The following is a 14896-nucleotide window of genomic DNA, read 5'->3' on the forward strand; positions in this document are numbered from 1 at the left end:
GTGTGTGTGTGTGTGTCTGCGCTCCGACTGCGAGGCAGACTGACATGAGACCCCTAATCCTCCTCTTCCCCCCACACCGGACCCCGGGGTCACGGGGTCACCCAGGGCCAGCAGCTGCCGGGGGTTGGGGGGGTGGGGGTGGGGCTTGGTCATCACCCCGACATCTGTTCATCTGTACCCCACAATATATACCCCCCCCCCCCACCCCCCCAACGCCACCTTATGGCTCATCTTAGCCGGCGTTCCTCTGCATTCACTCAACGTGCGTATAGGATCGTGCTCGGCTACAGTGGTTAAAGCTTGTTTGTTGAGCCGGAGTGTTTTGTCCATTGTGTGTGTGTGTGTGTGTGTGTGTGTGTGTGTGTTTGGGGCGGTGTGTATGGGGGAGCTGACTGCGTCGTCTCAGGGGCCAGCTGCTTGGTATTCCCTGTGTCGCGGGGCCCCTCTGTTGAGTGAAGTGGCCCCTGTTAGACGTGGCGTGGCCCTTTGTTCCCTCTGCCGCCGCGGACAAAAGCAGTCCTGGGAGGCCCCCGTGAAGGGCCCTTCGTTACTGCTGGCTAGCAGGCCCTCTCCAGCACACACACACACACGCACACACACGCACACACACATGCACACACACATTGACTGGCTCTTGCACTGTCGGCATGGAAACCACCGGGCCCAGACACCAAACTGTAGAACCTTTCATAAAGAGAGACAGGAAGTAAAGAGGGATGAGAAGGGAGGTGGAGAAAGCAATATGAAAGAGAGAGAGAGAGAGAGAGAGAGGGGGGGGGGGGGAGGGATAGAAAGGGGGTTTGGAGTTTGTAGGTGGCAGCAAGTTTGCAACAGAGGGCGATACCACGCTAGAGCTGATTGAATCTGCTCAAACCAATCAAGAATCATTTCCAACGTGTAATAAGTTAGAGTCCCTCTATCAGAGAGTGGTTCCTCTAACGTTAGGAGAGTTCCTCTAGCAGAGCGTGGTTCTGTGGTTCCTCTAACGTTAGGAGAGTCCCTCTAGAGCGTGGTTCCTCTAACGTTAGGAGAGTCCCTCTAGAGTGTGGTTCCTCTAACGTTAGGAGAGTCCCTCTAGAGCAGGGGTCTCAAACTCAAATTGGCTTGGGGCCACTGTTGGTTTCGTCAACTCATAGGAGGGCCACTTCAATGTCAACTTCAACTACTACTAACTATAAGAAAGTGCAATATTTTGGAAAATGTTATTTTTCATTTCTTTAACTAGACTCACAACTCAATCTCTAAATGTTGCAAGACTATTCCATAACTAACATTTTCATCACACAAATTCAAACCAGTTTCCATTCATTTTAATATATTTTAACAGTTAGTGCTGCAAATCTTTTTTCCTTACTTTTATTTTATCTTGAATAGCCTACATTTGTACTTTACTCTGTTTTAGCTGCAAGATGCATCACTACTGTAAGCCTGCCCTGGACCTGTACTTGCATTTATTAAAGTTCAAGTTTGTTTCCATTTCTTACCAGACACTTAAATACATTTGTAGGCTACTGCTCTATTTCTTGCCAGACACTTATCTTGAAAGACTGCTGAGGCGTTAGCCCTCTCAGCTGTGTGGCTCGTTTTTTCCTCTCGTCTCCCTATGACACTGTTCTCCATGTTTAGTAATGAATAGCTCTTGACATTATATTCCTTTAGAACGGCGACTTTTTTCTTGCATATCAGGCAGGTAGTATTTCCATTGAACTCTATACTAATACTGAAATGTCAATATTTCTTGAAACTGTCTGTGTTCCTAACGTTAGTTCACCATGAAAACAGCCTTTCGGTGGCGAGCTGCATTCCGTTCATTGTTCATAGTCGCCTGCAGATTGATTGCACCTGTGACTGTATTCAGCATTCACCTCGCGCTCTGCATTGTAGGCCTGCCTGCCGGCGCCGTTTACAATATATTATTTTGCGGGCCGGATTACATGATATTTCTGACATCATGTCGCGGGCCGGATGGAGTGGTGTGGCGGGCTGCAAATGGCCCGCGGGCCGCGAGTTTGAGACCCCTGCTCTAGAGTGTGGTTCCTCTAACGCAGTGGTTCTTAACCTTGTTGGAGGTACTGAACCCCACCAGTTCCATATGCGCATTCACTGAACCCTTCTTAATTGGAAAAATAAAATATGATTTTTTCAAATTCAAAACATACTGTAGGTATATATTTTACTGGTGCACAAAATGAACCGTGCATCAACATCATTGTGTTCAAAGAACAAAACCATCAAAACATCATTTTCACACAAAAACAAAAGCATAATAATGAATATTTACTGCAAATCAGTGTGACTTCTGCTGTTGCCTTTCAGAGACCAGTTCAGACCTTGGCAAGTGCCACTCTCATGTCATTTTCGCAACAAAGTCTGTTCCTTTCACAATCACACGACGTACCATCACGACAGTCACAAGTCAACTACTGAGCGCACCAAATTCCCTGCAGCACAGATAGGCCAAGCGATGTAGCGTGATCACCTGCAGCCAATGATGGCCAAGCGGGGCGTGTCATCACGAATCATATGAGTCGGGTGTGTGTCTTGACCTCCGCCGAACCCCTGAGACTGACTCACCGAACCCCTGGGGTTCGATCGAACCCAGGTTAAGAACCACTGCTCTAACGTTAGGAGAGTCCCTCTAGAGTGTGGTTCCTCTAACGTTAGGAGAGTCCCTCTATCAGAGCGTGGTTCTGTGGTTCCTCTAACGTTAGGAGAGTTCCTCTAGTAGAGCGTGGTTCCTCTAACGTTAGGAGAGTTCCTCTAGTAGAGCGTGGTTCCTCTAACGTTAGGAGAGTCCCTCTAGAGCGTGGTTCCTCTAACGTTAGGAGAGTTCCTCTAGTAGAGCGTGGTTCCTCTAACGTTAGGAGAGTTCCTCTAGTAGAGCGTGGTTCCTCTAACGTTAGGAGAGTCCCTCTAGAGCAGGGGCCTCAAACTCAAATTGGCTTGGGGCCACTGCTGGTATCGTCAACTCATAGGAGGGCCACTTCAATGTCAACTTCAACTACTACTAGGCCTAACTATAAGAAAGTGCAATATTTCGGAAAATTTCATTTTTCATTTCCATAACTAGACTCACAACTCAGTCTCTAAATGTTGCAAGACTATTCCATAACTAACATTTTCATCATACAAATTCAAACCGGTTTCCATTCATTTTAATATATTTTAACAGTTAGTGCTGCAAATCTTTTTTCCTTACTTTAATTTTATCTTGAATAGCCTACATTTGTCATTTATTCTGTTTTAACTGCAAGATGCATCACTACTGTAAGCCTGCCCTAAACCTGTAGCTACTGGCATTTACAGTATTAAAGTTCAAGTTTGTTTCCATTTCTTACCAGACACTTGAATACATTTGTAGGCTACTACTCTATTTCTTGCTAGACACTCTATCTTGAAAGAATGAGACGTTAGCCCTCTCAGCTGTGTGGCTCGTTTTTTCCTCTCGTCTCCCTATGACACTGTTCTCCATGTTTAGTAATGAATATCTCTTGACATTATATTCCTTTAGAATGGCGACTTTGTTCTTGCATATCAGGCAGGTAGCATTTCCATTGAACTCCACAAAAAATACTGCAATGTCCATATTTCTTGAAACATGTCTGTGTTCCTAACGTTAGTTAACCATGAAAACAGTCTCTTGGTGTCTAGCTGCATTCCGTTCATTGCTCATAGTCACGTGTGGATTGATTGCACCTGTGACTGTATGCAGCATTCACTTCGCACGCTGCGCACAATAATAGAATTTCGCCCCACGTTTGAGCGACTTGAATTTCGCATTGTAGGCCTGCCTGCCGGCGCCGTTAACAAGAAATTATTTTGCGGGCCGGATTACATTATATTTCTGACATCATGTCGCGGGCCGGATGGAGGGGTGTGGTGGGCCGCAAATGGCCCGCGGGCCGCGAGTTTGAGATCCCTGCTCTAGAGTGTGGTTCCTCTAACGTTAGGAGAGTCCCTCTAGAGCGTGGTTCTGTGGTTCCTCTAACGTGGTTCTGTGGTTCCTCTAACGTTAGGAGAGTCTGTTAACCCCGAGACCCACCCGAGCCCAGCGTGTGATAATAAGAGAGGTCAGGGAAGAACAGCTCACTTTTCTGGCCCCTGGGTGATGCTGTTTTTTTGCTTCCCTCTGGAATATGTAGGGGTGGGTCGTATGCCCACCTCCCTTGTTCTCTGTAAAGCGCATTGTGCTGCCTCTGGGTATGAAATGTGCTATACAAATAAAGCTTTGATTGATTGATTGATTGATTGACCCCCCCCCCCACCCAGGTTACGAGGGGACCCTCTGTGAGAGCAACATCAACAACTGCCAGCCCGACCCCTGTCACCACGGCAGCTGCGTGGACGGCATCGCCAGCTACACCTGCAACTGCGACGCCGGCTACACGGGCTACCGCTGCGAGAACCAGCTGAACGAGTGCCACAGCAACCCCTGCCAGAACGCCGGCAAGTGCGTGGACCTGGTCAACAAGTACATCTGCCAGTGTCAACACGGGACCTCAGGTGACTTGACGAGAGCTAACGCCGGTGCTGACGCCCCCCCCGAAGGCGTGGCCTGACGCGTCCCCGACCAACGCCTTGTTTCTCGTCCACACAGGCACCAACTGCGAGATCAACTTCGACGACTGCGCCAGCAGCCCCTGCGACTACGGGATCTGCAAAGACGGCATCAACCGCTACGACTGCGTCTGCAAGCCGGGCTTCACCGGTAAGGACCCGCTACAACGCCACGGCTCCGCTCGGGCGTTCGCCAGAGCAGCCTGGACAGTGTGTGTGTGTGTGTGTGTGTGTGGTAGGGCTGCAAATTTCGAGGAATTTCATTAATCAATAACTGTTAACCTTAACAAACGATAGTGGATTAATCGATAAGAACGTCCCGCTCTGGACTGCGCTTTGCTCGCTTCATTTTTGCGTCTTCTTCCGCTGTGTCGTTGAAATTTCCCAGCATCCCAATTATCCTTCACTACATGGCGTGTCGCCCTCATGTGCAGTCAGACCCTAAATCATGATTACATTTCACACAACTCCAGTTGATAACATTCATTCCCCCCCAAAAAGTTCTGTTCCATTAACAAGCAATTAATCGAGTAACCAAATCTTACTCGAGTAAATTCTTATCGGCAGTTAATGTCTAGTGGATGAACTGTGAACATCCCTGGTGTGCGTTGCCTGACCACGCCGTTCGTCCCCCAGGGCCGCTGTGCAACGTGGAGATCGACGAGTGCTCGTCCAGCCCCTGCAGGAACGGAGGGACCTGCTTCGACGAGGAGAACGGCTTCCGCTGCCAGTGTCCCGAGGGATTCAAGCCCCCGTACTGCTACTCGCAGGTGGACGAGTGCAGCAGCAGCCCCTGCGTCCACGGAGCCTGTCGGGACGACATCAACGGGTAAGACGCCGGATAACATCACACTTCATCACACCACACTCCTTCTGTGAGGGTAGTTGTTCTTCTGTGAGGGTAGTTGTTCTTCTGTGAGGGTAGTTGTTCTTCTGTGAGGGTAGTTGTTCTTCTGCGAGGGTAGTTGTTCTTCTGTGAGGGTAGTTGTTCTTCTGTGAGGGTAGTTGTTCTTCTGTGGGGGTAGTTGTTCTTCTGTGAGGGTAGTTGTTCTTCTGTGGGGGTAGTTGTTCTTCTGTGGGGGTAGTTGTTCTTCTGTGAGGGTAGTTGTTCTTCTGTGAGGGTAGTTGTTCTTCTGTGAGGGTAGTTGTTCTTCTGTGGGGGTAGTTGTTCTTCTGTGAGGGTAGTTGTTCTTCTGTGAGGGTAGTTGTTCTTCTGTGAGGGTAGTTGTTCTTCTGTGAGGGTAGTTGATCATCTGTGAGGGTAGTTGTTCTTCTGTGAGGGTAGTTGTTCTTCTGTGAGGGTAGTAGTTCTTCTGTGAGGGTAGTTATTCTTCTGTGAGGGTAGTTGTTCTTCTGTGAGGGTAGTTGATCATCTGTGAGGGTAGTTGTTCTTCTGTGAGGGTAGTTGTTCTTCTGTGGGAGTAGTTGTTCTTCTGTGAGGGTAGTTGTTCTTCTGTGAGGGTAGTTGTTCTTCTGTGAGGGTAGTTGTTCTTCTGTGAGGGTAGTTGTTCTTCTATGAGGGTAGTTGTTCTTCTATGAGGGTAGTTGTTCTTCTGTGAGGGTAGTTGTTCTTCTGTGAGGGTAGTTGTTCTTCTGAGGGTAGTTGTTCTTCTGTGAGGGTAGTTGTTCTTCTGTGAGGATAGTTGTTCTTCTGAGGGTAGTTGTTCTTCTGTGAGGGTAGTTGTTCTTCTGTGAGGGTAGTTGTTCTTCTGTGAGGGTAGTTGATCTTCTGTGGGGGTAGTTGTTCTTCTGAGGGTAGTTGTTCTTCTGAGGGTAGTTGTTCTTCTGTGAGGGTAGTTGTTCTTCTGTGGGGGTAGTTGTTCTTCTGTGAGGGTAGTTGATCTTCTGTGGGGGTAGTTGTTCTTCTGAGGGTAGTTGTTCTTCTGTGAGGGTAGTTGTTCTTCTGTGGGGGTAGTTGTTCTGTGAGGGTAGTTGTTCTTCTGAGGGTAGTTGTTCTTCTGTGGGGGTAGTTGTTCTTCTCTGAGGGTAGTTGTTCTTCTATGAGGGTAGTTCTGTGGGGGTAGTTGTTCTTCTGGGAGGGTAGTTGTTCTTCTGTGAGGGTAGTTGTTCTTCTGTGAGGGTAGTTGTTCTTCTGTGAGGGTAGTTGTTCTTCTGTGAGGGTAGTTGTTCTTCTGTGGGGGTAGTTGTTCTTCTGTGGGGGTAGTTGTTCTTCTGAGGGTAGTTGTTCTTCTGTGAGGGTAGTTGTTCTTCTGTGAGGGTAGTTGTTCTTCTGAGGGTAGTTGTTCTTCTGTGAGGGTAGTTGATCTTCTGTGAGGGTAGTTGTTCTTCTGTGAGGGTAGTTGTTCTTCTTTGGGGGTAGTTGTTCTTCTGTGAGGGTAGTTGTTCTTCTGTGAGGATAGTTGTTCTTCTGGGAGGGTAGTTGTTCTTCTGTGAGGGTAGTTGTTCTTCTGGGAGGGTAGTTGTTCTTCTGTGGGGGTAGTTGTTCTTCTGTGAGGGTAGTTGTTCTTCTGTGGGGGTAGTTGTTCTTCTGTGGGGGTAGTTGTTCTTCTGAGGGTAGTTGTTCTTCTGTGAGGGTAGTTGTTCTTCTGTGAGGGTAGTTGTTCTTCTGAGGGTAGTTGTTCTTCTGTGAGGGTAGTTGATCTTCTGTGAGGGTAGTTGTTCTTCTGTGAGGGTAGTTGTTCTTCTTTGGGGGTAGTTGTTCTTCTGTGAGGGTAGTTGTTCTTCTGTGAGGATAGTTGTTCTTCTGGGAGGGTAGTTGTTCTTCTGTGAGGGTAGTTGTTCTTCTGGGAGGGTAGTTGTTCTTCTGTGAGGGTAGTTGTCCTTCTGTGAGGGTAGTTGTTCCTCTGTGAGGGTAGTTGATCTTCTGTGAGGGTAGTTGTTCTTCTGTGGGGGTAGTTGTTCTTCTGTGGGGGTAGTTGATCTTCTGTGAGGGTAGTTGTTCCTCTGTGAGGGTAGTTGATCTTCTGTGAGGGTAGTTGTTCTTCTGTGGGGGTAGTTGTTCTTCTGTGAGGGTAGTTGTTCTTCTGTGAGGGTAGTTGTTCTTCTGTGAGGGTAGTTGTCCTTCTGTGAGGGTAGTTCTTCTGTGAGGGTAGTTGTTCTTCTGTGAGGGTAGTTGTTCTTCTGTGGGGGTAGTTGTTCTTCTGTGAGGGTAGTTGATCTTCTGTGAGGGTAGTTGTTCCTCTGTGAGGGTAGTTGATCTTCTGTGAGGGTAGTTGTTCTTCTATGAGGGTAGTTCTGTGGGGGTAGTTGTTCTTCTGGGAGGGTAGTTGTTCTTCTGTGAGGGTAGTTGTTCTTCTGTGAGGGTAGTTGTTCTTCTGTGAGGGTAGTTGTTCTTCTGTGGGGGTAGTTGTTCTTCTGTGGGGGTAGTTGTTCTTCTGAGGGTAGTTGTTCTTCTGTGAGGGTAGTTGTTCTTCTGTGAGGGTAGTTGTTCTTCTGAGGGTAGTTGTTCTTCTGTGAGGGTAGTTGATCTTCTGTGAGGGTAGTTGTTCTTCTGTGAGGGTAGTTGTTCTTCTTTGGGGGTAGTTGTTCTTCTGTGAGGGTAGTTGTTCTTCTGTGAGGATAGTTGTTCTTCTGGGAGGGTAGTTGTTCTTCTGTGAGGGTAGTTGTTCTTCTGGGAGGGTAGTTGTTCTTCTGTGGGGGTAGTTGTTCTTCTGTGAGGGTAGTTGTTCTTCTGTGGGGGTAGTTGTTCTTCTGTGGGGGTAGTTGTTCTTCTGAGGGTAGTTGTTCTTCTGTGAGGGTAGTTGTTCTTCTGTGAGGGTAGTTGTTCTTCTGAGGGTAGTTGTTCTTCTGTGAGGGTAGTTGATCTTCTGTGAGGGTAGTTGTTCTTCTGTGAGGGTAGTTGTTCTTCTTTGGGGGTAGTTGTTCTTCTGTGAGGGTAGTTGTTCTTCTGTGAGGATAGTTGTTCTTCTGGGAGGGTAGTTGTTCTTCTGTGAGGGTAGTTGTTCTTCTGGGAGGGTAGTTGTTCTTCTGTGAGGGTAGTTGTCCTTCTGTGAGGGTAGTTGTTCCTCTGTGAGGGTAGTTGATCTTCTGTGAGGGTAGTTGTTCTTCTGTGGGGGTAGTTGTTCTTCTGTGGGGGTAGTTGATCTTCTGTGAGGGTAGTTGTTCCTCTGTGAGGGTAGTTGATCTTCTGTGAGGGTAGTTGTTCTTCTGTGGGGGTAGTTGTTCTTCTGTGGGGGTAGTTGTTCTTCTGTGAGGGTAGTTGTCCTTCTGGGGGTAGTTGTTCTTCTGTGAGGGTAGTTCTGTGAGGGTAGTTGTTCTTCTATGAGGATAGTTGTTCTTCTGTGAGGGTAGTTCTGTGAGGGTAGTTGTTCTTCTGTGAGGATAGTTGTTCTTCTGTGAGGGTAGTTGTTCTTCTGTGAGGGTAGTTGATCTTCTGTGAGGGTAGTTGTTCCTCTGTGAGGGTAGTTGATCTTCTGTGAGGGTAGTTGATCTTCTGTGAGGGTAGTTGTTCTTCTGTGAGGGTAGTTGTTCTTCTGTGGGGGTAGTTGTTCTTCTGTGAGGGTAGTTGTTCTTCTGTGGGGGTAGTTGTTCTTCTGTGAGGGTAGTTGTCCTTCTGGGGGTAGTTGTTCTTCTGTGAGGGTAGTTGTTCTTCTGTGAGGGTAGTTGTTCTTCTGTGAGGGTAGTTGTTCTTCTGTGAGGGTAGTTGTTCTTCTGTGAGGGTAGTTGTTCTTCTGTGGGGGTAGTTGTTCTTCTGTGAGGGTAGTTGTTCTTCTGTGAGGGTAGTTGTTCTTCTGTGAGGGTAGTTGTCCTTCTGTGAGGGTAGTTCTTCTGTGAGGGTAGTTGTTCTTCTGTGAGGGTAGTTGTTCTTCTGTGGGGGTAGTTGTTCTTCTGTGAGGGTAGTTGTTCCTCTGTGGGGGTAGTTGATCTTCTGTGAGGGTAGTTGATCTTCTGTGAGGGTAGTTGTTCCTCTGTGAGGGTAGTTGTTCTTCTGAGGGTAGTTGTCCTTCTGTGAGGGTAGTTGTTCTTCTGTGAGGGTAGTTGTTCTTCTGTGAGGGTAGTTGTTCTTCTGTGAGGGTAGTTGTTCTTCTGAGGGTAGTTGATCTTCTGTGAGGGTAGTTGTTCTTCTGAGGGTAGTTGATCTTCTGTGAGGGTAGTTGTTCTTCTGTGGGGGTAGTTGTTCCTCTGTGAGGGTAGTTGATCTTCTGTGAGGGTAGTTGATCTTCTGTGAGGGTAGTTGTTCCTGTGTGTTCTTCTGTGAGGGTAGTAGTTCTTCTGTGAGGGTAGTTATTCTTCTGTGAGGGTAGTTGTTCCTCTGTGAGGGTAGTTGTTCCTCTGTGAGGGTAGTTGTTCCTCTGTGAGGGTAGTTGTTCCTCTGTGAGGGTAGTTGTTCTTCTGTGAGGGTAGTTGTTCTTCTGTGAGGGTAGTTGTTCTTCTGTGAGGGTAGTTGTTCTTCTGTGAGGGTAGTTGTTCTTCTGTGGGGGTAGTTGTTCTTCTGTGAGGGTAGTTGTTCTTCTGTGAGGGTAGTTGTTCTTCTGTGGGGGTAGTTGTTCTTCTGTGAGGGTAGTTGTTCTTCTGTGAGGGTAGTTGTTCTTCTGTGAGGGTAGTTCTGTGAGGGTAGTTGTTCTTCTGTGAGGGTAGTTCTGTGAGGGTAGTTCTGTGGGGGTAGTTGTTCTTCTGTGAGGGTAGTTGTTCTTCTTTGGGGGTAGTTGTTCTTCTGTGAGGGTAGTTGTTCTTCTGTGAGGGTAGTTGTTCTTCTTTGGGGGTAGTTGTTCTTCTGTGAGGGTAGTTGTTCTTCTGTGAGGGTAGTTGTTCTTCTGTGAGGGTAGTTGTTCTTCTGTGAGGGTAGTTGTTCTTCTGTGAGGGTAGTTGTTCTTCTGTGAGGGTAGTTGTTCTTCTGAGGGTAGTTGTTCTTCTGTGAGGGTAGTTATTCTTCTGTGAGGGTAGTTGTTCTTCTGAGGGTAGTTGTTCTTCTGTGAGGGTAGTTGTTCTTCTATGAGGGTAGTTCTGTGAGGGTAGTTGTTCCTCTGTGGGGGTAGTTCTGTGGGGGTAGTTGTTCTTCTATGAGGGTAGTTCTGTGAGGGTAGTTGTTCTTCTGTGAGGGTAGTTCTGTGGGGGTAGTTGTTCTGACGGTGTCCCTCTCTCTCCCAGGTACCGGTGTGACTGTGAGCCCGGCTGGGTGGGGAAGAGCTGTGACCTGGACCGTAACGACTGTCTGCCCAGCCCCTGCCACAACGCCGGCACCTGCCTGGACCAGCTCAACGGCTTCACCTGCAAGTGTCGCCAGGGCTTCAAAGGTGAGCCTGACCCTCACACACACACACACACACACACACACACACACACACCACGGGAACCAGTGCTGCACACACACAACACACTCTCTCACTCAGCACGCACACACACACACACACACACACACACACACACACACACACACGTGCTGTAAACATGATTGATGTATGCTAATAAACATGCCCAGTGTAACATGGTGGGACTGGATCAGATCATGATGGGTTAAATATCCATGTCTGGTGCTTCTCAGCTTGGCCTTGTTTGGTTGATGGTTCTCTCATCCTCATAGTGGTTTAACTGACTCACTGTCCCACGTCTCCCCCTAGTGGACTCTTGCGGAACTGCTGGAAGAACTAGCCAGACAGTTTTGGGCGTCTTTCAGACTTGTATCTAGTTAGGGAATCGGTAGTGGCTAGTTCCCATAAACGCAGAGACCGGTCCAAACTTAAACCTAACCCCTAACCTTATCCCAACCCCAAACCTAATCCTAACCTTAATTCAACCCTAAATGGCCTCCGCATGTATGGGAACCAGCCTTTACCGTAGGGAATGTCTTCACACTAATAGTAATCTAACCCGTCAATCTGGATCCTAAACTCCGACCATCAGCAGTGTTGATTGTATTATGTATGAATGTATGAATGCACTTTAAACTTTATGTTTGCACATGTTTATGCACTAATGTGTTGTTTTGTCCTTGTTATGGAACCTTTGCACTGTATGAACCAGCCTGTATGAACCAGTCTGTATGAACCAGCCTGTATGAACCAGCCTGTATGAACCAGCCTGTATGAACCAGTCTGTATGAACCAGCCTGTATGAACCAGTCTGTATGAACCAGCCTGTATGAACCAGCCTGTATGAACCAGCCTGTATGAACCAGTCTGTATGAACCAGCCTGTATGAACCAGTCTGTATGAACCAGTCTGTATGAACCAGTCTGTATGAACCAGCCTGTATGAACCAGTCTGTATGAACCAGCCTGTATGAACCAGTCTGTATGAACCAGCCTGTATGAACCAGCCTGTATGAACCAGTCTGTATGAACCAGCCTGTATGTCCAAGACAAGTTTCCCTCGGGACAAATGAATGAATGTTGAATCCTGAATCCTGAATCCTGAATCCTGAATCTTGAATCTTGACTCTTGACTCTTGAATCTTGAATCTGAATTGAATTGAATCTTGTGTCTCCCCAGGGAACCTGTGCCAGACGAACATCAACGAGTGTGCGTCCATGCCGTGTCTGAACCAGGGCACGTGTGTGGACGGCGTGGCGAGCTACACCTGCGTGTGCGAGCTGCCCTACAGCGGGCCCACCTGCGCCGACGTCCTCACCCCCTGCTCGCCAGACCCCTGCGCCAACCACGCCCTCTGCACCCACACGCCCGACTACCTGGGCTACCAGTGCAACTGCCAGACCGGCTGGCAAGGTGAGCGCGCCTGCGACCAATCAACGGCCTCCATTTCAAGACCGATCAATACGTATGCCACGTTGGTACACCATGTTGTATAGATGGACGGGGATCTATTGACGCCATTTCTCAGGCAACAACATCACTTTTTTTTTCACTAATAATGTAAATGTAATAAAACCAGACGTTTGGTGGTAACAGTGTAGCTGACTTCGCAGCTCAAAATGAACTCTAAACAATTCCGGTGTTCAAATCTGAAGGCGTTATGTGGGTTTTAACCTGGGTTGAGAATGTTGTGGATAGCGCTGCAGTGTGGAGTCCTCTGAGAGGAGGTCTATTAGCGCCCCCTAGTGGACAGGAACGGTTACAGTCACAGACATTAATGAATGGAACACTCACACAATGACGCGGCATCGCCTAGCAACATGTTCAGAGTGAGACTTAACAGAATTTATAGTGATGATTTGAGGTTTGAGGTATAGTGATGATTTGAGGTTGTTTTTATACATAAAAAGCTGAAAATATGAAGGTAGACTCTCTCTCTGATATGTAATTGTAGGAGAGTTGTTTACTTTTCCGTTGCAGTTTAAAATGTCGCTAGCACAAGCCCAGAAATCAGTCTAGCTTGGCGTTAATCCTTCCCCTCTCAAGGGATGGTGTTAATAGATCCCCTACGCTACGTGTGTTCAGTGTTTCCTGTGTGTTTCCCCCCCCCATGCAGGCCAGCTGTGTAACATGGATGTTAACGAGTGCATCTCCAACCCGTGTAAGAACCGTGGAACCTGCACCAACACGCTGGGGGGCTTCGTGTGTTCCTGCCGGGCCGGGTACTCCGGGCCCAACTGTGAGACGGACATCAACGACTGTTCTCCGAGTGAGTGACCGCTACCAGGGTTCTACTGACCTGTATATACCAGGGTTCTCTAGACTACTGACCTGTATATACCAGGGTTCTACTGACCTGTATATACCAGGGTTCTCTAGACTAATGACCTGTATATACCAGGGTTCTCTAGACTACTGTATCTGACTGTCTCACCTCCTCCTCTCTCTCTCCCTCCCTCTCTCTCCCACTCTCTCTCTCCCTCCCTCTCTCTCTCTCTCCCTCTCTCCCCCTCTCCCTCTCTCTCTCCCTCTCTCTCCCTCCCTCTCTCTCCCTCTCTCTCCCTCTCTCCCTCCCCCTCTCTCCCTCCCTCTCCCTCCCTCTCTCTCTCTCTCTCTCTCTCTCTCTTTCTCTCTCTCTCTCCCTCTCTCTCTCACTCTCTCCCTCCCTCTCTCCCTCCCTCCCTCTCTCTCTCTCTCTCTCTCTCTCTCTCTCTCTTTCTCTCTCTCTCTCCCTCTCTCTCTCTCTCTCTCTCCCTCTCTCCCTCCCTCTCCCTCCCTCTCTCTCTCTCCAGACCCCTGTCTGAGCGGGGGTTCATGTACTGACGGTATTGGGTCATACCGGTGCAGCTGCCTGCCAGGCTTCACCGGGCCTCGCTGCGCCACCGAGGTCAACGAGTGCCAGAGCGCCCCCTGCAGGAACGGAGGCTCCTGCACCGACTACGTCAACTCCTTCACCTGCTCCTGCCGGCCCGGCTTCACGGGCATCCACTGTGAGACCAACATCCCAGACTGCACCGAGAGGTAGGTCTTAGGTTTTAGCTGTAACCTTAATTACATGACTGCCAAGTTATGCAAACACATCAATACTAGGGCTGGGTAATCAATACTGATTTCCAAAAATGAATGAATGAATGAATCATTGAATGAATTAATGAACTATTCATTCCTTAATTTATTCATTCATTCATTAAATAAAAGATCGATTTTGGGATTCATGAATCGATTCTGAATCATTTGATTCAGAATCGATGAATCGATTTTTTAAACCCAGCCCTACTAGAGACGTCCTAACCCCCTGTCCCCCGGTCCTGTTAACGTCCCTAGTGTGGTCTAGAGACGTCCTAACCCCCTGTCCCCCGGTCCTGTCCTAGTGTGGTCTAGAGACGTCCTAACCCCCTGTCCCCCGGTCCTGTTAACGTCCCTAGTGTGGTCTAGAGACGTCCTAACCCCCTGTCCCCCGGTCCTGTCCTAGTGTGGTCTAGAGACGTCCTAACCCCCTGTCCCACGGTCCCTAGTGTGGTCTAGAGACGTCCTAACCCCCTGTCCCCCCGGTCCTGTCCTAGTGTGGTCTAGAGACGTCCTAACCCCCTGTCCCCCGGTCCTGTCCTAGTGTGGTCTAGAGACGTCCTAACCCCCTGTCCCCCGGTCCACCCAGCTCCTGCTTCAACGGAGGGACGTGCACGGACAAGATCAACGGCTACTCCTGCAGCTGCCGGCCCGGCTTCACCGGCTCCCACTGCCAGTACGAGGTGAACGAGTGCAACTCCCAGCCCTGCCTCAACGGGGGCGTCTGTCAGGACGCGCTCGAGTCCTTCCGCTGCTCCTGCCCCAAAGGATACACCGGCAACCGCTGCCAGGTACACACACACACACACACACGCGCGCGCACACACACACAAAACACACACTCTCACACACACACACACACACACACACACGTTACATTACTCAACTCAACTCAAACTTGATATTTACTAAGCACGTTTAAAACAACTAAAATCGACCAAAGTGCTGTACAGGTCAAGTGAAAAATAAATTACAACAAAGACACAACCATACACACACACACAACAATACCCACAAAGACAACAATACACACAAAAACAACAATACACACAAATACAATAATA

The 14896-nt window shown here is 48.5% G+C and overlaps 1 protein-coding gene across 1 annotated transcript in view; it reads left to right on the plus strand.

Annotated features, from left to right (window-relative positions):
- Positions 1 to 14623, plus strand: part of LOC311328939 (uncharacterized protein) — a gene marked incomplete at both ends in the record, with an annotated part of 16561 nt that extends 1938 nt beyond the window's left edge. The window contains 8 exons of the mRNA XM_084462834.1: positions 4270 to 4503; positions 4598 to 4708; positions 5194 to 5386; positions 10606 to 10751; positions 11946 to 12179; positions 12883 to 13035; positions 13559 to 13787; positions 14422 to 14623. Of these exons, the coding sequence (XP_084318960.1) occupies positions 4270 to 4503; positions 4598 to 4708; positions 5194 to 5386; positions 10606 to 10751; positions 11946 to 12179; positions 12883 to 13035; positions 13559 to 13787; positions 14422 to 14623 (1502 nt within the window). The remainder of the gene's footprint in view (positions 1 to 4269; positions 4504 to 4597; positions 4709 to 5193; positions 5387 to 10605; positions 10752 to 11945; positions 12180 to 12882; positions 13036 to 13558; positions 13788 to 14421) is intronic.
- Positions 14624 to 14896: the final 273 nt, after the last annotated feature.

The sequence above is a fragment of the Borostomias antarcticus genome (genome assembly GCF_949987555.1).
Source record: "Borostomias antarcticus genome assembly, contig: scaffold_757, whole genome shotgun sequence".
NCBI classification, from domain to species: Eukaryota; Metazoa; Chordata; class Actinopteri; order Stomiiformes; family Stomiidae; genus Borostomias; species Borostomias antarcticus.